General features: G+C 45.4%; 1 protein-coding gene and 1 pseudogene across 1 annotated transcript in view; both read left to right on the forward strand.

The window, feature by feature from the left end:
- Positions 1-202: 202 nt before the first annotated feature.
- The window catches only part of ANKDD1A (ankyrin repeat and death domain containing 1A), a 35547-nt gene continuing 9063 nt past the window's right edge, over positions 203-26686 (forward strand). The window contains exons 1-7 of the mRNA XM_044918174.1: positions 203-295; positions 4573-4677; positions 5394-5492; positions 10000-10098; positions 10482-10580; positions 12681-12779; positions 26562-26660. Coding sequence (XP_044774109.1) covers positions 203-295; positions 4573-4677; positions 5394-5492; positions 10000-10098; positions 10482-10580; positions 12681-12779; positions 26562-26660 — 693 coding nt within the window. The remainder of the gene's footprint in view (positions 296-4572; positions 4678-5393; positions 5493-9999; positions 10099-10481; positions 10581-12680; positions 12780-26561; positions 26661-26686) is intronic.
- On the forward strand, positions 20040-22075 carry LOC110583710 (annotated as a pseudogene).

Here is a 26686-nt window from a genome sequence, read left to right on the forward strand (position 1 = left end):
ATTTTTTTAAAAATTTAAAAAATAAAAAATAAAAAAATGCCATGGTTTTGACATTCCTTAACCTTGGTGCTCCCTGGCCTGGGTGGCACTTATGGTCCCTTATGGTTGTATGATTTTCAGTGCAGACATGGGCCCAGGTGGCACAGCCACACCTGCTCACATTCACCTCCCCTCCTCCCCGTGTCCTCTCCCCCAGTTTGGGATGAACGCGCTTCTCCTGTCTGCCTGGTTCGGCCACTTACGGATCCTCCAGATCCTGGTCAACTCTGGGGCCAAGATCCACTGTGAGAACAAGGTAAGGCCTCAGCTGGCAGCCCCCTTGCTCCCCAAGCCCCTGCCCTCTCTGTTTCCTTGGCCCTGCTGCACTGGTGTGCCCCCACCTCTGCCATCTACCCCCAGCTCTGCCCCGTCTTAGTCCCCACGTGACTCTGCCATCCCAGCTTGCCTTGCCTTCTGAGAACCCTCCAGAAGCCCCAGCTGAACTCAGCCCTGTGAAGTTGGGATGCTAGCTGTTTCCACTGGGGCCGGGAGAAGTGCGGGGGTGCCTCTCCCGTCAGCATTAAAAGCCTCTTTCTTTTGGTGCCCCTGACCCTTTACCACTCTGTCATGTTGGGACAGTCGCTAGCCCTCTGGGCAGCCTCCTTATTCACACAAGAGGAATCAAAGTAACACCCCAGAAGGTGGTTAGAAGATTTAAGGAGACAGAGGCTGGGGCCTCCTCCCACCTCCCCCTCGGCCCTGCCTCCCTTGTGGTGCAGTGGGGTGGAAGGAGCAAAGTTCTGGTCCTGGGACCTTGGGCAAATTACTTAAGCATCCTGAGCCTCAGTTTTCACCTTGGAAAATGGGGATGCTAGTACTCACCTCTGAGCTGAGGGAGCAGCTCAGTGCTGTCTATAAAGTAGCTGGCTCAGTGCCTGGCACGTTAGGGAGCCTGGCGCTCCCTCACTGCTCATTGGGGTGCTCTGTGGTATGAGGGAGGAAGCACCAGTGAGTCAGAGTGCTGGGCTTCTCTGCACTGGTGACTTACCTTTTCGGGGGTCAGCGCCCTTCACTGACTCCTATCAGGGGGCATAGGACACTATGCAATGACAAAACAAAAACAATTTAATTAATTAAGTAAACTCTGTGCCCAACGTGGGGCTCCAACTCATGACCCCAAGATCAAGAGTCACATGCTCTACCAACTGAGCCAGCCAGGAGCCCCCAAAATGCAAATAGTTTAGTAGTGAGTTTGATGTCCTTTATTCAAAAGAAAACCTTTCCTGGATTGAGGGACTACAGCCCTTCAAAGTAGTTGAGCACTCTTCTGGAGGGATTTGGGGCAAGAGCAAATTTTGTAGAGCCCCCCAAAGCAACAACAGAAATGGCGGGATTGGCTGCTAGGGAGGGGGATTTCCTTGTAAGGCTAGCGGGTCCTGTTTTCTAGGGTAGGGGGAGTTAGTACGGCTGAGTGTATGTTAGGTTGTCATTGGCATATGTTAGGTTTCCTGTAAGTGCAGGCTGAGGTAGGTTTATACATATATATATATATACACACACACACACACACATATATATATGTATTTATTTGAGAGAAAGAGAGAACATGAGCAGGGGAGAGGAGCAGAGGGAGAGGGAGAAGTTGAGCTGAGCAGGGAGCCCGAAGCAGGGCTCGATCCCAGGACCCTGAGATCATGACCTGAGCTGAAGGCAGACGCTTAACTGACTGAGCCCCCCAGGTGCCCCAGAGGTAGGATTAGATTTGTGACCTGGGCCAGGTCACTGGGGCAGCCTCTATTTTGTAGGTCTCAATATAAGAATTAACTTTATCAATACCAATATGGCCTGTCACTGGTGATGTTACCTTGATCCAGTTCTGACACCAATTCTAATGTGTGTGTTTTTTCCATATCACAAGCAATTAGTTCAATTCCCCATGGACACTGACTGGGTATCCCACAAATTTAACCCAATTCCAACACTATCTGCCTGGAGATATCATCAGATTCCACTGGTTAAGGGCTCAGTCCCACAAGACCGCCCCCATTTCAGAAGCCAATCCCAAGTCCACACTATCACCTGGGCTTCTGACCGACTGGCTATAAATCAGAGGTTCCCACGACCTCCTCCTTAAGGTTGGGTAATTTGCTAGAGGGGCTCACAGAACTCAGGAAACCAGTTTACTCACTAGATCACAAATTTATTCCAAAGGATATTAAAGGACACAAATCAATAGCCAGATGAAGAGACACATAGGGTGAGGTCCCCAACAAAGGAACTTTTGTCCTTGTGGAGCGTGGGACCCGGCACGTGGGACCCGGCACGTGGGACCCGGCACGTGGGACCCGGCACGTGGATGCATTCTTGTTCACCAACCTGCAAGTTCTCCCAATGCTGTCCTTTTGCATTTTTATGGAGGCTTCATTTCATAGGCTTGATAGATTAAATCCTTGGTCATTGGTGATTGACTCAACCTCCAGCCTCTCTCCCCTCCCTGGAGGTCAGGGGGTGGGACTGAAAGTTCTAACCCTCTAATTGAGTTGGTTTCCCAGGCAACCAGCCCCCATCTTCAGGTTACCTTGGGCTTCCCTTGTCGCCAAATTAACATAACAATAGACACCTTAATCACTCTGTACACTTAGAAAATACCAAGGGTTTTAGGAGCTCTGTTAACAGAAATAGGATGAAGACCAAATACATATTTCTTATTATAAACCATAATGTCACACTTAATCACGTGGGTAAAGTGGTGTCGGCCAGGTTTCTCCACTGGAATGTTAGCATTTTTCCCCTTTCCATACTCTGTTGTTAGAAACTCTTTGTAGTTTTAATTTGCATTTCATTTTTTATTTTTATTTTTTAAAGATTTTATTTATTTATTTGAGAGAGAGAGAATGAGAGACAGAGAGCATGAGAGGGAGGAGGGTCAGAGGGAGAAGCAGACTCCCTGCCGAGCAGGGAGCCCGATGCGGGACTCGATCCCGGGACTCCAGGATCATGACCTGAGCTGAAGGCAGTCGCCTAACCAACTGAGCCACCCAGGCGCCCCTTAATTTGCATTTCAATAATGACTAATGATGTTAGGTATCTTTTTATGTGCTAATTTGCCATCCATATATCTTCCTTGTGTCCAAATGATTTTTTAATTGGGTTGTTTAATAGCTCATTAATGAGCTTTTAGAGTTCTTTATAAATTTTGGAAGCATTTCAAAATAAATTACAGACATCACTATACTTCCCTCTAAATACTTCAGCATGCATAATATTAACTAGAATTCAATTTCTTTATCTAAAATGAAATACAAAAATCTTAAGTTTATATTCACTGAGATTTGACAAATTTTACTCCAGTGTAATCCAAACTACTGTCAAGATGTACAACATCATTCAATATATTGATTTTTATGACCCATCGATGGTTGCAATCTATTTGAAAAACAAGACTCCAAACACTCCAGCTATAATGCAAGGCCTTGGTAGAAGCTCTGGGCTATAAACATAGGATTTGCAAACGTCCCTCACTTAAATATTGCTTCTGGGGCCAAGAGACCTTCTTCCAGCCTACGCCTCTTCCCACCCTGGCCACTTCCCCTCTGTTAAAGAACAAAATTCAAGTGAGTAAATTTAAAGATCTAATTGGCTTTATTCAATGATTCATGAATTGGGCAGCATCCCATCTAGCAAATAGAAAGGAGCTCTGGGGAGCTGTACAGAATGAAAGACTTTTATAGGCAAAAGACAGTGGGGCAAGGAAGTTATTCTAGCAAAGAGTGGATTGTTTTAGGCAAGATCACCTTCCTTTGGGGGCCAGTGGGGGTGTCTGTCAGGTGGATTTCATCCCTAGTGTTGACCAGGAAATTCCAGACTGACTGGTTAAGATTACTTATCTGGGAGAGGCTGAAGTTGCAGCTGGGTTAGATATTAAGTCTCGGTTTGGTGATGTGGGTGGGCCTTAGCACAAGTGACTCCATTGTGAGTCTACTTTCTCCTTTTTTAACACCTCGTCTCTGTAGATTCCATCAGCTCTCAGCCGTCCCTGGAAGGTTAGGAGGTGACCTCCTAGAGACAGATCCTGGGCACTTAGTCACCTCTTTTCTCATTTGGGGCCGTATCAAGGCAAGCAGATGTTGTAACCTTGTAATAATGTCCTGTGAGGGGTATTCTGGGGACTGTTAGTGCTATACAACCTCACCTTACATCCTGAGTTATTTTTCAGCGTATAAAAAGACTTCCTGTAGGTGATGCCCCCTCAGCCACCAACTGAGGTAGTCAGGGGTTATCCTGGTTTGACCTAGGAGAAAATGGAGGCTCATGAAGGTACACATAACTTGGTCAAGACCACACTGCATTGCTGATCAATGCTGGAGCTGGGATTTGAACTCTGGCATCCTGACTCCCACCAGCCCCTCTGAGGCTGAGTGGGGCACCCGTGGGTGGCTCAGGGGTCCATCCCCATTTACATACTGTGTTGTTTCCGTGGGAAAGCTGTGTTCTGGATTGCAAACACTCACGGTTTGGGAGACAGCCAGGGTGTGAGAAGGGCCCCCCTTCATAGACTGTAGGGACCACTCTGGTCTACCACCTCGTTTCCAGGACGGCCTGACCTTACTACACTGTGCGGCCCAAAAAGGCCACGTGCCGGTGCTGGCGTTCATAATGGAGGACCTGGAGGATGTGCCCCTGGACCATGCTGACAAGGTGAGAGTGGCCTCGAGGCTGCTTGTCCTTCCCATTGGGTTTGGGGCTCCTGGGGCCACTCTTGCCCATTCCTTGAGTGCATCCTTTGAGCTGTGAGTAGTGCAGACTGGACCCCACCTCAGGGAACTGCTGGTCTAGAAAGGGTGTTAGAGCACAAATGAGCGGGACATAGGAGGAAAATGGTCAGTTCCCTCAGAGAGGTTCTGATGAGGACTAACTAGATAGGTTAGAGACGGGAGCTATTGCTTTCTGCTTCCTGGATGAGGTGGCATTTAGTGAGTGACCTGGATTTTGTTGGTAAGATTGGAAAGCAGGGAGATTTTGTAAATAGAGAGAAGAGCATTGTCAGAGCTTTAGAGGTGGAAAAGGCCCTTTGCATGTGAGTTCAGATGGACTGGAATTTTGGGAGTGAGAGCCAGGGCCATGTTGGGAGCCCCTCATGGAAATCTCCACCGACCTCAAGCCTCAGGAATCTGTCCTTTATTCAGTAGACAGCAGGGAGCCACAGAAGGATTTCAGTGGGGGAGGAACCCACCCAGTGGGTCTTGTTGGAAAGTTGGGTCTAGGCTTTCCAGGTAAGGTGGTAGGACAAGGGGAAGGGAGAGTTACTGGGGCAGGAGAGGCCCCTGCAAGCCCTGAGTGGTTGGCTAGGTGGGCCGTGTGGGCGTGCCTCCTACAGAGTACAGAAGGGTCACTTTCTTCCCCTCCCCGGTCAGCTGGGAAGGACGGCGTTCCATCGGGCTGCTGAACACGGGCAGCTGGATGCTCTGGACTTCCTTGTGGGCTCTGGCTGTGACCACAGTGTGAAAGACAAGGTACTGTAACTGGGTCCCAGGGGAGGTCCAAGCTCTGGGCTCCTGACCGGGGTGGGCGCTCTCTGGCAGCTGACCTGTGCCTACTTCTGACTCCAGGATGTTGGAAGGGCAGGCGGCTCAAGGACAGAGAGGGTTGGATATTCATCCTGCAGCCATTTTTCAAGCACACGCTATGGGCCCGTCCCGTGCTGCGCATGAGGAGCTCAAAGATATCCAAGACACAGTTTTTCATCCAAGGAACCCGAGCTGCCACCCTAGTAGAAAGCTGTGATCAGGTGTGGGGAGCTGGGATGGCAAATCTGTTGGCTGGTGGTGCTGCCTGGAATGGGTTTGAGCAGGACTGTGATGCCCTTGGGGTTGTCTGTTGTTTCAGGTGAGAGGAAGAGTTGGGGGGGGTGGGTGGCCACATACCCGCTGGTTATTTACTTTCTTTGTCATTTAGTCATCTACTATGGTCATGGCAAAAGTGGGATGAGAGCCTGAAGGAGGGAACAGTTGGTTCAGGGTGGAGAGCTTCAAGCAGGATTTCATCAATCTGAGGAGAGGTGAGGGCTGGGCCTCAGAGGACTACCCTGAAAATGACTCATTTCAGTGGGCCATTGTGAATCATTAGGCAAGTATGTTGCAGCAAATTCTAAACACTTCCAGTAAAGGGACAAACTCCATTATTAATCTTCTGATTAATGTTCTTGGCCAGGATAGAGGAGTTCTGTTTATAAGCTAGTGACAGGCAAATGCAACACAGGGTATTAGAACTGGAAGTGTCCTTCATTGAGGACCAATCAACCTTCTCATTTTATAGATCAGAGGTCCAGAGAGGGGGATGCTTTAGCCAGGGTCACACAGCAAGACAAAGGTTGGGCTGGGTTTGGAACCGGCAACCTGATGCCAAGCCCTGGGCAGCTCCCTCTCTTCAAGCTGCCTCCTGGGGCACTAAGCCCTTGGGGTTTGCACCGAATCCACCTGTCTACACTCATCCTTTTGGTCCTGAGAATCAGATCAGGCTGATTTCCTTCATTCTGGAAATGGGCTGAGCAGGTCATGCTCTGGACTAGACTGTGTAGGATGTGGGCCAAGAACTGGGAGTACAGAGAGGAGTGAAGGATAGCGCCTGCCAGGGTGCTTCTACCTCGGAGGTTAAAACACGATTGTATTCAGGGTGCCAGGAGGGCAGGAACACCAAAACTGGAAAACAAGCAAAGCCCAGCTTTGATGAGCTTACCCAGAATCTTGCAGTCAGAAATTCTAGAAAGAAGCTTTTAAAATTGCATGACCCTATTGGCGCCTGGGTGGCTCAGTCAGTTAAGCGTCTGCCTTTGCCTCAGGTCGAGATCCCGGGGTCCTGGGATCTAGCCCTGTTTTGGGCTCCCTGCTCAGCTGGGAGTCTGCTTCTCCCTTTCCCTCTGCCCCTCCCCCCTGCTTGTGCTCTCACTCACTCTCTCTCAAATGAATAAATAAAAAATTCTTTTTATTTATTTTTATTTTTTTTAAGATTTTATTTATTTATTTGAGACAGAGAGAATGAGAGAGAGAGAGCACATGAGAGGGGGGAGGGTCAGAGGGAGAAGCAGGCTCCCTGCCAAGCAGGGAGCCCGATGCGGGACTCGATCCCGGGACTCCAGGATCATGACCTGAGCCGAAGGCAGTCGCTTAACCAACTGAGCCACCCAGGCGCCCTAAAAAATTCTTTTTAAAAAAAATTGCATGCCCCTGTTAAGTTTTGTATTTTCAGGTGAAAGATGTTTTCATTTTGAATTTCATTTGGGCAGGAGGCATAATAATATGCTTTTCAAGACCCAGTGCCGTTAAAGGTCTGACGCCTGCTAGGACCCCACAGCCTGCTAAGATGGTCCTGTGACAACACAGGGCACGCCACAGGTGTTGTGATGTTAGGGAGGCTTTGAGAGTCCAGAGGGAGTGATTAAATCCCCTGGGAATATCGAGGGGGCTGCTGACAAGGCGTCCCAGAGATAGCCTGGGCATCCTCACAGGAGGAGGGGCGAGGACACTGAGCCCAATGCCATGGCCTCCTTCTGCCCAGCTCTCCTGCCTCTGAGCCCCCTACCCGCCCAGATAGAGTGAGAGTTGCTCTGTTAGGGGGGCTGTGCCACCTGCACCTTCAAAGAGCAAGATGTGTGTGGGACGCCTGGGTGGCTCAGTCAGTTAAGTGTCTGCCTTCAGCTCAGGTCATGATCTCGGGGTCCTAGGATCGAGCCCCGCATCCGGCTCCCTGCTCGGCAGGAAGCCTGCTTCTCCCTCTCCCTCTGCCTGCCACTCCCGCTGCTTGTGCGTGTGCTTTCTCTCTTTCTGTCAAATAAATGAATAAAATCTTGAAAAAAAAAAAAAAGAGCAGTATGTGGATATTTATAACCCAGAGGGAAAACAAAACCCTGCCCCTGTCTTCACAGCCCTGCTACTTGGGGGCACATATTGGCCCCCACGGTTCACCACTTCCTTTGTGTCTCCTGGAACACAGACTTCACACCGTGGCCGCCCCCTCCCCCAGCCCAGCCTGCGCCGGCAGCAGCTGTAGGCAGCTGTGCGCACATTTGCGGAGATGGTGGGCAAGAAGCAAACAAGGCTGTTCAGGGGACATTTTGTTTTTGTTTGTTTGTTCAGGGGACATTTGTCATTGAGGGGATTTTTTTAAACTTAACTTTTATTTATTAATGCAACGTGGTAATGATCATAGAAGAAATTTAAATGTTTCACCTTCGATCCCATAGGATATAGTTGTTTTATGTATGTGTGGAGTTCTCATGAGGGGAGGTATGTCTATAGCTGCTTTAAGTACCACTTTGGCATTGCTATTTGTTCACCCCCTCACTGGGCCCTTAAGAGTTCTGGTCTGATGTGCATGTCTTGATTCCTTCCTCAGGAAGGTGCTGAGACAGGCTAGGGCGGAGGAAAGGACCTTGAGCTAGAAGCCCCCATGACTGGTGTAGCTAGATGTATCCCAGAGCCCTTCTGGGCGTGATGAATGGCTGAAGCTGGCTTGTCCCTTCTGATGCCTTTGCGGGTTCCCTCAGGGGCCCCTGCTCTGGTTCTCCACGTGTGGTTCTTCCTGAGAGACATACTTCTTCTCTGGCTGGCCCCTTCCAGCTCTCCTCCTCTTTGCTGGGGCCCCTTCACCACGCACTTGTCCTCTGCAGAAAGATTCCCTTAAAAAAAAAAAGATTTATTTATTTTTAGAGGAGCAGAGGGAGATGGAGAAGCAGACTCCCCGCCGAGCACGGAGCCTGATATGGGTCTCGAGCTCATGACCCTGAGATCATGCCCTGAGCTGAAATCAAAAGTCGGATGCTTAACTGACTGAGCCACCCACATGCCCCTGCGGAAAGATCCCTTTAAGGACAACCCCATCAGGCTGCCCTTGGCAGGAGCCACTTCTGATACAAAGAACAGCGTGCCCTTTGCCACACCCAGGGGAGCCACAGTGATACAAGTCACCTTTAGACTCTCAAGTGTGAGACAATTACCAGCCCTGTGGTTCTCAAGTTCCAGGAGACACATGTCAATCTCTCCATCACAGTATTTACTCATTGAACAAATATTTTATTGAATGTCTGCCATGTGCCCCAGGCCTTATTCTAGGCACTTGAGGAAACACTGGAGAACAAAAACAGACAGAAATCCCTGCCCTTGAGGTGTTTATGTTCTAGCAGGAAGAGTCAGACAATAAATAATAAGCATAGTATACAAGCAAATGATAGTGTGTTATCAGTGCTATGGGGGAAAAGAGAAAGAAAAGTCCAGCAAGATCAGGGGATTAGGAGGACAGAGGGTGGGAACTGCAGTTTTGTTTTATTTTAAGATTTTATTATTAGAGAGAGAGAGCACGCGCGTGAGCGAGAGCACAAGCAGGGGGAGGGGCAGAGGGAGAGGGAGAAGCAGGCTCCCCACTGATCAGGGAGCCCAACACAGGGCTTGATCCCAGGACCCCGAGATCATGACCTGAGCCAAAGACAGACGCTTAACCCACTGAGCCACCCAGGCGTCCCCAGAGTTGTGGTTTTAAGTAGTATGGTCAGCGCGACCACACTATTCAGTGAGAAACTACCATCTTGAATTGGGCCATGCAGCTGGCTGCCCAGGCACAACCTGAGTGCCAAGGAGAGTCCTTGGAGCTGTGGCCTTGAGCAAGGGAAGGGGATGGATTGAGGATGGCTCAAAGAGGGACTGGCTTTGGACAGGGGCATGGAAAGTAGGGATTGTTTTTCCCCCCAAGTATTGTGTCTGCCTTCAAGTGTGAGGAAAGACCAGGACTTGGCCCTTGTAACTGCCCCTGGTTGTAGTTTGGGGCACACTTCTCACAGGCAGGGAGACATTGGCCTAGGGTTCGGGGCTGCAGTTTTTCATCGACTCGGTCTGTGACCCCCGATGTGTCACTTCCCCTCTCTGGACCTCAGCTTCCATGTCTATACAATGAGGGGCATTTCCAGCAGGTCCCCAGGGCCTTGAAGGGTCTATGATTCTACCGGTCCCTCGGGAGCCCTTCTGCCTGCAGGAGGGGAACACGGCCCTTCACCTGGCTGCCGGCCAGGGCCACCTGGCTGTGCTGCGGCGGCTTGTGGACATCAGGCTGGACCTGGAGGAGCAGAACGCGGTGAGTCATCACCCAGAGGATGCAGAGATGCTCGCTCGCTCCCTGCTTTCGAGGAACGGACGGCCCGAGGTGCAGCCTGATTTTCCCCTGCTAGAGGCTTCCTGGAGTAAGAAGGAATAGACAGCAGGGGGTGAGGCAGCTTGGAGGGGGAGAACGTGAGCAGGGATGTGGAGGTGGGAGTCAATGTACCACATGCTCCTCAATGTGAGAAAATCAGGTATGGGGCTCAGGGAACCACAGATAATGATGCAGGTTATTGTCCTCAGTAGCATGGCCATGGAGAGCTCCCAGAGCCCTGGAGCCCTAGCGGGAGGGGTCCCTCTCCCCTCAGGGTCTGGCCTCAGCCTCCCTGCCATCCTCAGACCTCTCCCCGTGTGTTTCAGGAAGGTCTGACTGCCCTGCATGTGGCGGCTGAAGGTGTCCACCCTGACTGTGTACAGCTGCTCCTTGAGGCCGGGAGCTGTGTGAACGCCCTCACCCAGGTAGTCAGTCCTCCCCCGGGACGGATGTCTGCCCTTGGCTTCTGAAGCCTAACTCTAACCGTGCCCACGGTAGCAGCCACAGTGATTCCTGAACGTGTGTGAATAGGGGCCCTCAGGCAGCAGGCCTGGGGTCTGGTCTTGGCTTCTCCACTGCGGGGCTCTGTGACCGAGGCCAAGTCACTTAAATTCTCTGAGCTTCATTTTCCAACTATAATAGGGGAATGCTACGTAGTCATGTTTTTACAATGCTGTGAAGAGTAAATACTCCTCCCAGGGCCTGGGACGTGCTAGGAGCTCAGCACCTGTTGGTGTCTTCTTATTGCGGGGTGCTTGGTAGTTCATGAGTCCCCTTTATAACAATCCCTTCAGAAAAATTACCCCTGTTATACCGATGAAGAAACGGAAGCTTAGAGAGATTCAGTGACTTTCGCGGGTCACAAGCTGGCAAGAAGCAAAGCTGAGTCTGAAAAGCCTATTCCCCGGACTGCAGAGCTCAAGGCCTGGAAGGTTTGCCCTGTCTGTGCAGGAGCCCCACCAGCCCCCGGAGCTGGAGCCTGGGGCAGGCCTCTTCTCTCTCTCACTACTGACTCCTTAAGTCAGCCACTGGAAATTCTCTCCGTGTCCTGGAAAAAGGGGCGTTGTGGACTTAGGGAGTTGGCGTTTTTGTTTTGTTTGGCTTTTTACTTTTAGATCAATGACAAATAATCTGTCTTGGCTGATTGCATGGCTTCAGGGTCTGGAATTCTCTATTTGTTCTAAATTTCAATAATAAAGCAATAATAATAAATAAAATATGCTAGCAAAAATAGTGAAAAAGCCCAGGAATTAAACTAGTATGCTAGAAATATTTAACACAAAAGAAGGCAACCAAGGAGAAACGAAGAACAAAAAAGACAGGAGACATACAGAAAATAAGTAGCAAAATGACAAACGTAAATTCAATAATAATATCAATGTTAACTGCCCCCCCCTTCGATGTGAATAATACTTTATAAGTCACAAAACACTTAATTTGCAGAACTCCCCTAGCAGGTACACCTTGCTTCCCCAGGGTGTCGGGATGACACCAAGGCCCACCCAGAGGGTGGAAGCAGCTGCCCCAGGGCACCCAGCTAGGTCCTTCCATCGGCACAGTGTTGCTCTTTGGGCAGCAACCGTGTCTCTGTGCCCAGCACAGTGCTCAGGACTGGAAGGGGGCACAAGAAGTGAAATCTCAAGGCCATCTCCCCAGCAGCAGCAGCATAGGAGTTTAGGGACTGGGGAGGTCGTGTCCAGCTGGTGGTCATTGGCAGGGCTAGAGCTGCCCACTGCACTGGGCCTTGTGCTCTTGCCTTGGCTTGAGGTTTCTGGTAGTGGGCACATTCTACCTGGACACCCCCACCCCTCACAGGGTCTCTGGAGTGGGGGCTAACCCAAAGGGAGTACATTTGCCATTGGGAGGTGGACTGGTTCCCACTCACCCTGTGTACTCAGTTCAGATAGGACTTTGGGAGGGTGACCAGCTCGTCCCAGTTTACCCCATACCATCCTGGTTTTAAAACTGAAAGTCCTGGGGGAACAGTCTGGGCAGTCTGGGACCCCTGATTGCCTAGAGAGGTCTGCCTGGCAGAGTTAGGGGGAGGGGGTATCGCATGTGAGATCGTTGTTTGACCGGGGGTGCCCTTGGATTGAAGGAGGGCACTTAGAAGGCCCATCGGGATGAAGCCTTGCCCTGGCGCTGCCCAGCTCCTGCCCGGACGTGCTGAGACCAGATCTAGCGGGGCAGTGCGTGCCAGGTGGGGTTTGCTCTGTGCTAGCAAATCTTACTTATTCCTCTCTTTGAAAACCTCAGAGTATACTCTGCGTGTCTTTACCAGCCTAGGAATTGTGCAGGCTTTGATATATGTTCTGGAGTTTGTGACAGGAGGCAAGGAAAAGCCAGGACCACAGTGAGCTCCTTTTACTCATCACCAGGCCTGGGCAAGGCAATTAATTTCTCCAGCCTCAGGGTTCAAGGGGGTAATTGTCCCGGGGGTTGTGAGACACAAATGGAGTAATGGATCCCAAAGCCCCACTGTGAGGGGCTTTCAGGACATGGCACTGATGCCTGTTTCCTTCTAGAAAAAACAGAGCTGCCTCCACTACGCAGTCCTCTGTGGCTCTGAGGACGTGGCCCGGGCCCTCATCCATGCAGGAGGCCACACCAATGTGGCTGATCATGTAAGTGTGGGGGCCTGGGTTGAAAGGGGGTCCCCACTGCAAAGTCCCCATGACCTCGCTGATGAAGCACAGCAGGGAGAGATGGGTGCTTTGGGCCCCTGGGGTTGGCATGAGGGCCAGGACTGGAGGACCTGGTAGCTAGCGTGAGGGAGGATCAGATAAGTTTCTAGCTAGAACAGGCTTAGCAAACAAGCTGCATTTTCTCCCAAGCAAATTATTCGCTCGTGTTCTGCACTCATTTATCCATTGGGACTTAGTGATGGTCTTTTATATCACAGATCTAGCCTCTTGGTTGTTCATTTTTTCTTGTTATGTTGTGGTGCACTCACAGGAGACAGTATATCCTTGTGGTTAAGGCATGTACTTTGTCAGACAACCTGGCTTTGAGGCCTGGCACTGCCGTTCACATACTGAATGACCTTGGGCAAGTTGCTTGGACCTCGTTGGGCCTTTGTTTCTTTATCTTTAGGTGCTATTATTATTCCCATTATATAAATGAGGAACTATCTATTGTTTAAATTAGAAACAGGTCATTTCTTTTGGGTTTTTTTTGTTTTTTTGTTTGTTTTTTAAGAGGTCATTTCTTAAATGAGCACTATATTTTAAATTATTGTAAGAACAATATAGCACAGTTCATTGGAATATGGAGAAAAAAGGCATCCCTAATCCCAGCACCCTGGTAAAGCAATGATCTTTCTTTATTCCCTTCCAGTTTTCTTCATATGTGTAGTAGCCCCTCTAGCTAGAAAGAATCCAAGCTAAGGCGGAATTCTGGAAAGGGGGATGCTTATTTGTTTTTAACCATCAAGACATCAGAATTTTGATTCGGGTCCAGTGGAGACTCTATCCAGCTCAGGTATCAGATGTTGCTAGTTTTTCTAGCAACCATTTTTAATGCCAGATGTGGTTCGGTGACTACATCACACTTAACAGTTCCTCAACTATCAGGTATTTAAGTTTTTTCTGACTTTGCCAGGCTAAATAATGATTTATGAACATCTTTATGGCCTGTAACTTTGTATGTCTTTTGCATTATATATGAATTCTCCAAAGAGAATTTCTGGGTCAGGTGGTAAAAACATTTTTATGATAGCCCCCAGTAATTTATGAGTGACCTTTCACCAATATTACGTATTAACATTTTCTATAAATTTTATAGTTAAATGATTCTTTGTTATTGTTTTATTTTCAATCTCTTTGATTACTGTTGACCCTGAAATTTTCCCAATAATTTTTCTAGTTGAGGTTCTTCTATTGTGAGTTATTTCTTCCTATCCTTTGTCTACGTTGATGTGGTTTTTCCTTAACCAGTTTCTTTGAGGTTATTACTCTTGGATCATAATATATGTTGCTCACTCTTAGAACTTTTCAACATGCTAAAGATGTAAATGTTTGTGTAATCACAGGTATTGATGCAAATTTTGAATTTTAATTTAGGAATCTTCTAGTTACAATTTGATTTTTGATGTTTAACTCTTTAATCCTCCTACAGTATATTTTTTTGTATATGGTGTGATATATTACTCAATAGATTCCCCCAATTTTTAAAATATTTCTATGTCAAGTGCATTTATTAAATAATTATAACTTCTCAAGGGGCGCCTGGGTGGCTCAGTTGGTTAAGCAACTGCCTTCTGCTCAGGTCATGATCCTGGGAGTCCCGGGATCGAGTCCCGCATCGGGCTCCCTGCTCGGCAGGGAGTCTGCTTCTCCCTCTGACCCTCCCCCCCTCTCATGTGCTCTCTGTCTCTCTCATTCTCTCTGTCTCAAATAAATAAATAAATAAAATAAATCTTTAAATAATTATAACTTCTCTTAAGTACTTTTTCATTCTTTCCTTTATCACATATTCACATTTTGATATATGATGTGCTCTATGTCTGGGCAAGTGATTCTCTTTCAGTAAGTTGTATGTCTAATCTTGAGCTAGTACCATATTATTTTAATTATTGTTGCCTTGTAATTTGTTTTAAAGTCATATAAAGCTAGTCTTCTTAAATATCCTAGTCTGTTAGTATAATCTTTTATCATTTTATATTCTCACATGTTTATTTTTCCAGCTGAAATTTAAAGTATTTTTTTTAATTGAAAAATCAACTTAAGGATACAAAATCAATGTACAGAAATCTTTTGCATTCCTGTACAGTAATAATGAAACAGCAGAAAGTGAAATTAAGAGAACAATCTCACATCACATCAATAAGAGAAAGGATAAAAACCATATGATTATTTCAATAGATGTGGAAAAAGCATTTGATAAACTACAACATCCATTCATGATAAAAACCCTCTGCAGAGTAGGTCTAGAGGGAACATATCTCAACATAATAAAGGCTTTATATGAAAAACCCACAGCCAACATCATACTCAATGGAGAAAAACTGAGAGCTTTTCCACTAAGATCAGGAACAAGACAAGGATGTCCACTCTCACCACTTTTATTCAACACAGTACTGGAAGTCCTAGCCACAGCAATTAGAGAGCATAAAGAAATAAAAGGCATCCAAATTGGTAAGGAAGAAGTAAAGCTGTCATTATTTGCAGATGACATAATATTATATATAGAAAACCCTAAAGATTCCACCAAAAAACCACTAGAACTGATACATGAATTCAGTAAAGTTGCAGGATATAAAACTGATGTACAGAAATCTGTTGCATTCCTATACACTAATAATGAAACAGCAGAAAGTGAAATTAAGAAAACAATCCCAGGGGCACCTGGGTGGCTCAGTCAGTTAACCATCTGCCTTCAGCTCAGGTCATGATCTCAGGGTCCTGGGATGGAGCCTCACATCCGGCTCCCTGTTCAGCGGAGAGTCTGCTTCTCCTTCTCCCTCTGCCTCTTCCCATGCTCGCTCTCTCTTTCTCTTTCTCTCAAATAAATAAATAAAATCTTAAAAAAGAAAAAAAATCCCATCTACAATTGCACCAAAAACAATAAAATTATCTAGGAATAAACTTAACCAAAGAGGTGAAAGACCTGTACTCTGAAAACTATAGAACACTGATGAAAGAAGTTCAAGATGATGCAAAGAAATGGAAAGACATCCCATGCTCATGGGTTGGAAGAACAAATATTAAAATGTCCATAGTATACAAAGCAATCTACAGATTTAATGCAATCTGTATCAAAGTACCAAGAGCCCTTTTTCACAGAGCTAGAACAAACCTAAAATTTGTGCAGATGCCCTGCACTCCTTTGTCCTTTCAGATTGCTGCAAGGTGTGGCTCATAGGTGTAATAAAAACAGGTTTTTTGTTTTATCTATTTATCTTTTTTAAAGTGAGCTCTACACCCCACATGGGGCTCAAACTCACGACTCTAAGATTGAGTTGCATGCTCTACCAATTGAGCCAGCCTGGTGCCCCATTTATCTTTTTTTTTTTTTTTCTTAAACAATTGAAGTTCAAAATAGCTAAGAACACTCTGAAAGAGAAAAGGGGTACGGGAGTTGTCCTAAATCCACATACCATAAAAGACTGCTAAACTTGATTATATAAATAATAAAAACATTTTGCCTGGCAAAAGAGACTATAAGCCAAGTCAAAAGGTAAATGACAAACCAGATTCAAAGATAAAGAACTGAGTCTTTCTAATATATAAGAGTTTGTGCAAATTATTACAACATAAAAAACAACCCACGAGAAAAATGGCCAAAGGATATGAACAGACATTTTTATAGAAAAGAAATACAGATGATTTTTTTTTTTATTCTCATGTTAATCCCCATACATTACATCATTAGTTTTAGATGAAGTGTTCCATGATTCATTGTTTGTGCATAACACCCAGTGCTCCATGCAGAATGTGCCCTCCTCAATACCCACCACCAGGCTAACCCATCCTCCCACCCCCCTCCCCTCTAGAACCCTGTTTGTTTTTCAGAGTCCATCGTCTCTCATGGTTCGTCTACCCCTCCGATTTCCCCCGCTTCATTCTTCCCCTCCCGCTACCTTCTTCTTCTTCTTTTTTTTTTTCTTAACATATATTGCATTATTTGTTTCAGAGGTACAGATCTGAGATTCAACAGTCTTGCACAATTCACAGCGCTTACCAGAGCACATACCCTCCCCAGTGTCTATCACCCAGTCACCCCATCCTTCCCACCCCACCCCCCACTCCAGCAACCCTCAGTTTGTTTCCTGAGATTAAGAATTCCTCATATCAGTGAGATCATATGATACATGTCTTTCTCTGTTTGACTTATTTCACTCAACATAATACCCTCCAGTTCCATCCACGTCATTGCAAATGGCAAGATCTCATTCCTTTTGATGGCTGCATAATATTCCATTGTATATATATACCACATCTTCTTTATCCATTCATCTGTTGATGGACATCTTGGCTCTTTCCACAGTTTGGCTATTGTGGACATTGCTGCTATAAACATCGGGGTGCACGTACCCCTTCGGATCCCTACTTTTGTATCTTTGGGGTAAATACCCAGTAGTGCAATGGCTGGATCATATGGTAGCTCTATTTTCAACTTTTTGAGGAACCTCCATACAGTTTTCCAGAGTGGCTGCACCAGCTTGCATTCCCACCAACAGCGTAGGAGGGTTCCCCTTTCTCCGCATCCCCGCCAACATCTGTCATTTCCTGACTTGTTAATTTTAGCCATTCTGACTGGTGTGAGGTGGTATCTCATTGAGGTTTTGATTTGGATTTCCCTGATGCCGAGCGATATTGAGCACTTTTTCATGTGTCTGTTGGCCATTTGGATGTCTTCTTTGGAAAAATGTCTGTTCATGTCTTCTGCCCATTTCTTGATTGGATTCTTTGTTCTTTGGGTGTTGAGTTTGATGAGTTCTTTATAGATTTTGGATACTTGCCCTTTATCTGATATGTCATTTGCAAATATCTTCTCCCATTCTGTCGGTTGTCTTTTGGTTTTGTTGACTGTTTCCTTTGCTTTGCAAAAGCTTTTTATCTTGATGAAGTCCCAATAGTTCATTTTTGCCCTTGCCTCCCTTGCCTTTGGCGATGTTTCTAGGAAGAAGTTGCTTCGGCTGAAGTCAAAGAGGTTGCTGCCTGTGTTCTCCTTTAGGATTTTGTTGGACTCCTGTCTCACATTGAGGTCTTTCAACCATTTGGAGTCTATTTTTGTGTGTGGTGTAAGGAAATGGTCCACTTTCATTCTTCTGCATGTGGCTATCCAATTTTCCCAACACCATTTGTTGAAGAGACTGTCTTTTTTCCATTGGACATTCTTTCCTGCTTTGTCAAAGATGAGTTGACCATAGAGTTGAGGGTCCATTTCTGGGCTCTCTATTCTGTTCCATTGATCTATGTGTCTGTTTTTGTGCCAGTACCATGCTGTCTTGATGATGACAGCTTTGTAATAGAGCTGGAAGTCCGGAATTGTGATGCTGCCGGCTTTGCTTTTCTTTTTCAACATTCCTCTGGCTATGCGGGGTCTTTTCTGGTTCCATACAAATTTTAGGATGATTTGTTCCATTTCTTTGAAAAAAGTGGATGGTATTTTGATGGGGATTGCATTGAATGTGTAGATTGCTCTAGGTAGCATTGACATCTTCACAATATTTGTTCTTCCAATCCATGAGCATGGAACGTTTTTCCATTTCTTTGTGTCTTCCTCAATTTCTTTCATGAGTATTTTATAGTTTTCTGAGTACAGATCCTTTGTCTCTTTGGTTAGATTTATTCCTAGGTATCTTATGGTTTTGGGTGCAATTGTAAATGGGATCGACTCCTTAATTTCTCTTTCTTCTGTCTTGTTGTTGGTGTATAGGAATGCCACTGACTTCTGTGCATTGATTTTATATCCTGCCACTTGACTGAATTCCTGTATGAGTTCTAGCAGTTTTGGGGTGGAGTCTTTTGGGTTTTCCACATAAAGTATCCTATCATCTGCAGAGTGAGAGTTTGACTTCTTCTCTGCTGATTTGGATGCCTTTGATTTCTTTTTGTTGTCTGATTGCTGTGGCTAGGACTTCCAATACTATGTTGAATAGCAGTGGTGATAGTGGACATCCCTGCCGCGCTCCTGACCTTAGGGGGAAAGCTCTCAGTTTTTCCCCATTGAGAATGATATTCGCTGTAGGTTTTTCATAGATGGCTTTTATGATATTGAGGTATGTACCCTATATCCCTATACTCTGAAGAGTTTTGATCAAGAAAGGATGCTGTACTTTGTCAAATGCTTTTTCTGCATCTATTGAGAGGATCATATGATTCTTGTTCTTTCTTTTGTTAATGTATTGTATCACATTGATTGATTTGCGGATGTTGAACCAACCTTGCAGCCCAGGGATAAATCCCACTTGGTCATGGTGAATAATCCTTTTAATGTACTGTTGGATCCTATTGGCTAGTATTTTGGTGAGAATTTTTGCATCCATGTTCATCAGGGATATTGGTCTGTAATTCTCCTTTTTGATGGGGTCTTTGTCTGGTTTTGGGATCAAGGTAATGCTGGCCTCATAAAATGAGTTTGGAAGTTTTCCTTCCATTTCTATTTTTTGGAACAGTTTCAGAAGAATAGGTATTAATTCTTCTTGAAATGTTTGGTAGAATTCCCCTGGGAAGCCATCTGGCCCTGGGCTTTTGTTTTTTGGGAGATTTTTGATGACTGCTTCAATTTCCTTAGTGGTTATAGGTCTGTTCAGGTTTTCTATTTCATCCTGGTTCAGTTTTGGTAGTTGGTACATCTCTAGGAATGCATCCATTTCTTCCAGGTTATTTAATTTGCTGGCATAGAGTTGCTCATAATATGTTCTTATAATTGTTTGTATTTCTTTGGTGTTGGTTGTGATCTCTCCTCTTTCATTCATGATTTTGTTGATTTGGGTCATTTCTCTTCTCTTTTTGATAAGTCTGGCCAGGGGTTTATCAATCTTGTTAATTCTTTCAAAGAACCAGCTCCTAGTTTCGTTGATCTGTTCTACTGTTCTTTTAGTTTCTATTTCATTGATTTCTGCTCTGATCTTTATTATTTCTCTTCTCCTGCTGGGTTTAGGCTTTATTTGCTGTTCTTTCTCCAGCTCCTTTAGGTGTAGGGTTAGGTTGTGTACTTGAGACCTTTCTTGCTTCTTGAGAAAGGCTTGAAATACAGATGATTCTTAAGAGAAATGTGAATTGATACTACCTGGACATACATCCACTCATCAGACTGGTACAAATCCCAAAGTTTTGCCAAATGTGTTGACAAAGCTGTGGGGAAGTAGGCACCATCATATATTACTGGAGCCAGCATAAATTGGTACAACCATACAACAGAGCAATTTTCGCAATATGTATAACAAAGTGCAAATGCATGGGCCCTTTGACGAAGCAAATCTACTTCTAGGAGTCATGATATTTGTCTTTCTCTGACAGACTTATTTTGTTTAACTTAATACTCTCTAGCTCCATCCATGTCATTGCTGAGGCAAGATTTCATTCTTTCTTATGGCTGAGTAGTATTCCATTTTATATAGAAGATGTGAGATATATATATATATATATATATATATATATATATATATATATTCTTTATCCATTCATCAATTGATGGACATGGGCTACTTCCATAATTTGGCTATTATAGATAATGCTGCTATAAATATCAGGGTGCATGTATCCCTTTGAATTAGTATTTTTGTATTCTTTGGGTAAATACCTAGTAGTACAATTGCTGGGTTGTAGGGCAGTTCCATTTTTAATTTTTTAAGGAACCTCCATACTGTTTTCTACGTGGCTGCACCAGTTTGCATTCCCACCAACAGGACAAGAGAGTTCCAAATTGGGGAAGTTTTTAAACAAATATATGACTAGATCTTAATGCTGTAGTTATGTGAAAAAAACAAGATGAGCATTCTCCACCAAAAGTACCAGGGCTCTTGGAGAAACTTCTAGGACTGGGGCAGGAAATATATAGGAGGAATCTGGAGTATCTTGCAATGACACAAAGTAAAGGAGGGCTCCATAAGAACACCGTGATGTACACACCTATTAGAATGGCCAAAAGCCAAAACACTGACAACACCAAATACTGATGAGGATGCAGAGCAGCAGGAACTCTCATTCATTGCTGCTGGGAATAGAATGCAAAATGGTACAGCCACTTTGGAAGACAGTCTCGCAGTTTCTTACAAACTAAATCTACTCTTGAAGTCTGTGTGCAAGATGGCAAAGAAGGGTGTGAAGACCATCACTTCCGTGGCTGTGACCAGTGCTCTGCCCATCATCCAGAAGCTAGAGCCACAAATTGCGGTTGCCAATACCTATGCTTGTAAGGGGCTAGACAGGGTTGAGGAGAAACTGCCTATTCTGAATCAGCCAACAAACAAAGTTGTTGCCAATGCCAGAGGTATTATGACCGGGGCAAAAGATACTGTGACACTACTGTGACCGGGGCCAAGGATTCCATGGCCAGCACCATCACTGGGGTGATGGACAAGACCAAAGGAGTGGTGACAGGCAGCGTGGAGAAGACCAAGTCTATGGTCAATGGCAGCATTAACACAGTCTTGGGAGGTCGAATGGTGCAGATGGTGAGCAGTGGAGTAGAAAATACGCTCACCAAATCAGAGTTGTTGGTGGACCAGTACCTCCCTCTCACTGAGAAAGAATAGAAAAAGAAGCAAAAAAAGTTGAAGGATTTGATACAGTTCAGAAGCCAAATTATTACATTAGACTGGGATCCCTGTCTGCCAAGCTCTGCTCATGTGTCTACCAGCAGGCTCTCAGCAAGGTTAAAGAAGCCAAGCAAAAAAGCCAAGAGACCATTTCTCAGCTCCATTCCACTGCTAATCCGATCGAATTTGCCAGGAAGAATGTGCATAGTGCCAACCAGAAAATTCAAGGTGCTCAGGATATGTTCTGTCTCTCCTGGGTGGAGTGGAAGAGCATTGGCTATGATGATACAGATGAGTCCCACTGTGCTGAGCACTTTGAGTCACGTCCTCTTGCTATTGCCCGCCACCTGACTCAGCAGCTGCAGACCACGTGCCACACTCTGCTGTCCAATGTCCAAAGGTTACTGCAGAACATCCAAGATCAGGCCAGTCCCTTGGGGGTGATGGCTGGTGACATCTATTCAGGGTTCTGCAATACTGCCTCCTTTAAGGAAGTGTTTGATGGCCTCCTCACTTCCCACAAGGGGCAGGCTGCAGAAAATGGAGTATTTAGATGATGTGATGGATTATCTTGTTAACAACATGCCCCTGAACAGGCTGGTAGGTCCCTTTTATCTGTAGCTGACCAAGTCTCAGAATGCTCAGAACCAAGGTGCACAGAAGGACACAAGCTGTCCGGAGGCCCAGCAGCCTGAGCACAGAACATGTTAAAGCTCTCCTTGTCACCAGTATGTGGTACAGCCAGCTGGAGGAGACTTTCTGTGATGCTGAAATTGACCTGCTAACAACTCTGAATTGGGGAAGCCAGCTAGCCAGAGAAAAGGTCCTCAGTTGTAGTCATTTCTAACTGGATTAAGAGGTTTGAAATTTTTGGCCTTAGCAGATGAGCTCGGTTGTTTACCTGGCTGGTAAGAAAAGAATGATAGATTGGTCAGAGCCTAGCCAGGAGTCCCAGAAAGTTTCCATGCATTTATGGTCTCATCCTATTATCATTGTTGCTGTTTGTTTGTATTGAATAAAAGCACCATCATGTGGGCTGTGGTGTGGGCTGGTGTCTGCTCTGGTCCGGTCTGAGCAGGCTTCATCTCACCGGTTTGTCTCACAAAGCATGCCTGTACAACTTTTTTTAAAAATTATTTTTCATGGGGCGCCTGGGTGGCTCAGTCGTTAAGCGTCTGCCTTCAGCTCAGGTCATGATCCCAGGGTCCCGGGATCGAGTCCCACATCGGGCTCCCTGCTCCCTGGGAAGCCTGCTTCTCCCTCTCCCACTCCCCCTGCTTGTGTTCCTGCTCTCGCTGTTTCTCTCTGTGTCAAATAAATAAAATCTTTAAAAAAAAAATTATTTTTCATGAAGGAATGCACCCTATGAATTCAATAAAATTCACCGAATAGATTAAAAAAACCTCACCTCAAAGCTCTACAGTAAAAAAAAAATTAGAAAATGGACAAAACACCTGAATAGACATTTCACTGACGAGAATATACAGATGACAAATAAGGGTATGAAAAGACATTCAACATCATTAGCCATTAGGGAAGTGCAAGTTAAAACCACAAAGAGATATCACTACACGCCTATCAGAATGATTAAAATAAAAAATAGTGATGACACCAAGTGTTGGCAAGGTTGTGGAGAAACTGGATCACTCTTACATTGCTGGTGCGAATGTGAAATGGCACAACCATTCTGGAAAACAGCTTTGGAGTTATTCGAAAAACTAAACATGCAGTTACCCTGTGACCTAGCAATTGCATTCTCGGCCTTTTCCCCCAGAGAAGTGAGAACATCCGTTCGCACAAAAACCTGTACCTGAATTTTCATAGCACCTTTATTCATAATAGGCCAAACCTGGAAACAACCCAGATGTCCTTTGAAACGTGAATGGTAAGAGAAACTGTGGTACATCCAACTCATACAACTCAGCAATGAGAAGAAACTACTGGTGCGTGCAACAACTTGGATGAATCTCAAGGGAATAATGTTGAGTGAAAAAACCAGTCTGTGAAGTTACATATTGTATGGTTCTGCTTATAGAACATTCTCGAAATGACACAATAGAGAGGGAGAGCAGCTTAGTGTTTGCTGGGGGTTAGTGATAGGGACGTGGAGAGAGGAGAGAATTATAAAAAAACAACACAAGGGATCCTCGTGAGGGAACGGTTCTGTATCTTTGCTGTGCAGTGGGTACACGAACATGCACATGTGATAAAATGGCATAGAACTAAACACACACGTGTACAAACGACGACAAGTGAAGCTGGGGGATTGGGATAAGACAGTGGATGTTATCAGAGTCATTATCCTGCTTGGGATATTGTACCAGGGTTGTTGTTGTTTTTAAGATTTATTTATTTTATTTTAGAGAGAGAGAGAGGGCGAGCCTGCAGGGGAGAGGGACAGAGGGGAGAGAGAGAAGCAAACTCTGCACTGAGCATGGAGCCCAACTCGGGGCTCGATCCCAGGATCCTGAGATCATGACCTGAGCAGAAATCAAGAGTGGGATGCTTCACCTGCTGCACCACCCAGGTGCCCCTGTACCAGGGTTTTGTAAGATGTTACCCCTGGGGGGAAGTGGGTAAAGGATACACCAGAGCTCTCTGCATTATTTTTTAACTGCATGTGAGTCTATAATTACCTCAAAATAAAACTTTAAGGTTCTTCTTTAAAAAAAAATTTAAGCATCTCTGGAAGGATACACATAATAGCAACAGTCAAGATTACCAGTTTCAGTGGTGGGGGGGTGGGGTGGGCAGCACCTGGGTGGCTCAGTTGGTTAAGCCTCTGCCTTTGGCTCAGGTCCTGATCCCAGGGTCCTGGGATTGAGTCCCACATCGGGGGCCCCCCTGCTCAGCGGGGAGCCTGCTTCTCCCTCTGCCTGCCACTCCCGCTGCTTATTCTCTCTCTCTGACAAACAAACAAACAAACAAACAAACAAATAAAATCTTAAAAAAAAAAGATTACCAGTGGGGTTTAGCAGTGGGGAATATGAGCAGATGGGTGATGGGGGTGGAAGAAGGCTTTTCACTAGGTACCTTGTGTACTTTTTGGTTCTTTTGGTTTTTATAAATAAAATGTAAAACAACTAAAAGCCATACTTGCTCTCTTTCCACTCCCCTTTCTGACCACATTCCCCCAGATGTGTTTCCAGGACGACCGAGGCTAGATCCAGCGTGTTCGCTTATCTCCATAGCCTGCTGCTTTCTTTCTGGAAAGACGGTCCTTGTAGTTCTGACAAGTTTCCAGGCTCACCGGAGTCATGCGTTTGAGCCATTTTCAGTCTCTCCCCATTCACTGGCACAGCACACCTTTTCCTGGCCGGATTTTGATTTCACAGTCGTCCAGCACCGATCTGAGGACTCTGTTGAAATTCTTAGGGTAGTTTTCCCTGGGTTTAAAAATTTTTTTCTAGATGTGTTTCAGAATCCTTTTTGGCATTTATAGAAATTTGGGTTTGGGATTACATTAAACTTGTAAATAATGTAGGAGAAAATGGTCATCTTTATACTAATTTTTCACTAGGAGCATGAAGTCTATTTCTTTGTCTTCTTTTCTATCCCTCAGTGATGTTATATGGCTTTTAGTTTGCCTTTGATATGTCCATTAACAATTATACTCTTCATAGATACTTTATAATTTTGACTGTCATGATAGAGGATATCTTTTAAAAAATATGTCATTTTGGGGCACCTGGGTGGCTCAGTCATTAAGCATCTGCCTTCAGCTCAGGTCATGATCCCAGGGTCCTGGGATGGAGCCCCGCATCAGGCTCCCTGCTCAGCAGGGAGTCCGCTTCTCCCTCTCCCACTCCCGCTGCTTGTGTTCCCTCTCTCGCTGTCTCTCTCTCTGTCAAATAAATAAAAATCTTTAAAAAAATAAAATAAAATAAAAAATATGTCATTTCTTGTAGACATTCAAAACAACAATGCTATTGACTTGGGTTTTATCTTCTATATGACTTTTAATTAATTTTACTAGGGTTTTTTTTTGGGGGGGGTAATAACTTTTTTAACCTGTCTAGATATACGATCACATTGCCTAAAAATAATAATATAGTTTAAATCTTCTTTTCCAATATCATAAACCTTTTTATTTATTTTTTAAATTTTCTGGCCCAAACTAATAGACATTGGTAGAAGACATTTTTGTTGTGTGTGTGTATTCTGTAATCTTTTTATACTCAATATATGAGGGTGTTTTTCCACCATTGATTTTATTGACTTTGTACTATTCCACTATATATGTGTCACTGTATCACCAAGTGAGAAGGATGCTGTAGCAGTATCTCCACTTTGTCAGGTGGCCAAGGGGGTTTATGAGGGGACCATTGATGAAGGAGTCTTCCAGCCTTGAGCGAGGCCTTGGTTGTGTGTTGGACTTGTGAGGTCTCTGTTCTGGTCCCGGCTGATTCTCATTTATTCTTTTCATGCATAAACAGTAATCAGGCACCTACCTAGGTGCTCAGGGGAGAAACTCCCAATAACACAAAGTTCTTATTAGCTATTGGGCAAGTCCCTTTTGTCTTCTGAACCTCAGTGTTCCTGTTTGTAAGATGAAAATACTAATAACACCATTCCTATATACCCTACCTAGGTTCATGTGTGGATTCAATGAGATATTAGAGAATTTTAAAGTGTTAATAGAAGGGACCTCAGGAAACATCACTTATTAGATGAAGAGTAGCAGAGAAGGGAAATGACTTGCCCACAGTCACATAGTTCCTGGGATAGCAAGGTCTCAAACTTGGGTCTCAGGCTTCCAACCACCTTGAGGATACAGAAACTCCAGGGTTTCAGCCTTCGGGGTTATAGATTCCTCGAGCCACCCATGTCCTCTGAAGAGCAAGAAGGGCCAAACTTGGGGCGCCTGGGTGGCTCAGTCAGTTAAGTGTCTAACTGACACTTAAATCATGACCCGAAGGCAGAAGGCTCGGGTCCTGATGATCGAGCCCCGCATCGCGCTCCCTGCTCAGCGGGGAGCCTGCTTCTCCCTCTCCCTCTGCCTGCCGCTCCCCCTGCTTGTGCTCTCTCTCTCTCTCAAATAAATAAATAAAACCTTAAAAAAAAGAAAAGGGCCAAACCTAGAAGCACTATATCTCCGTACACCTCCCTACGTCCATCCCCCAGCACCAATCTACCAACCTGTTCTGGGCAGTCCTGGGAGGGACCCAGTGAATGATCCATGTATCTCCTCCCCCAGCAGGGCGCCTCTCCTCTGCACCTGGCTGTGAAGCACCACTTCCCTGCCTTGGTCCGGCTTCTCATCAACGCCGGCAGTGACCTGGATGCCACCGACAATGTAAGTGGTTGCAGAAACCGTCTGGG

This window comes from Neomonachus schauinslandi, chromosome 9 (assembly GCF_002201575.2).
Source record: "Neomonachus schauinslandi chromosome 9, ASM220157v2, whole genome shotgun sequence".
NCBI lineage: Eukaryota > Metazoa > Chordata > Mammalia > Carnivora > Phocidae > Neomonachus > Neomonachus schauinslandi.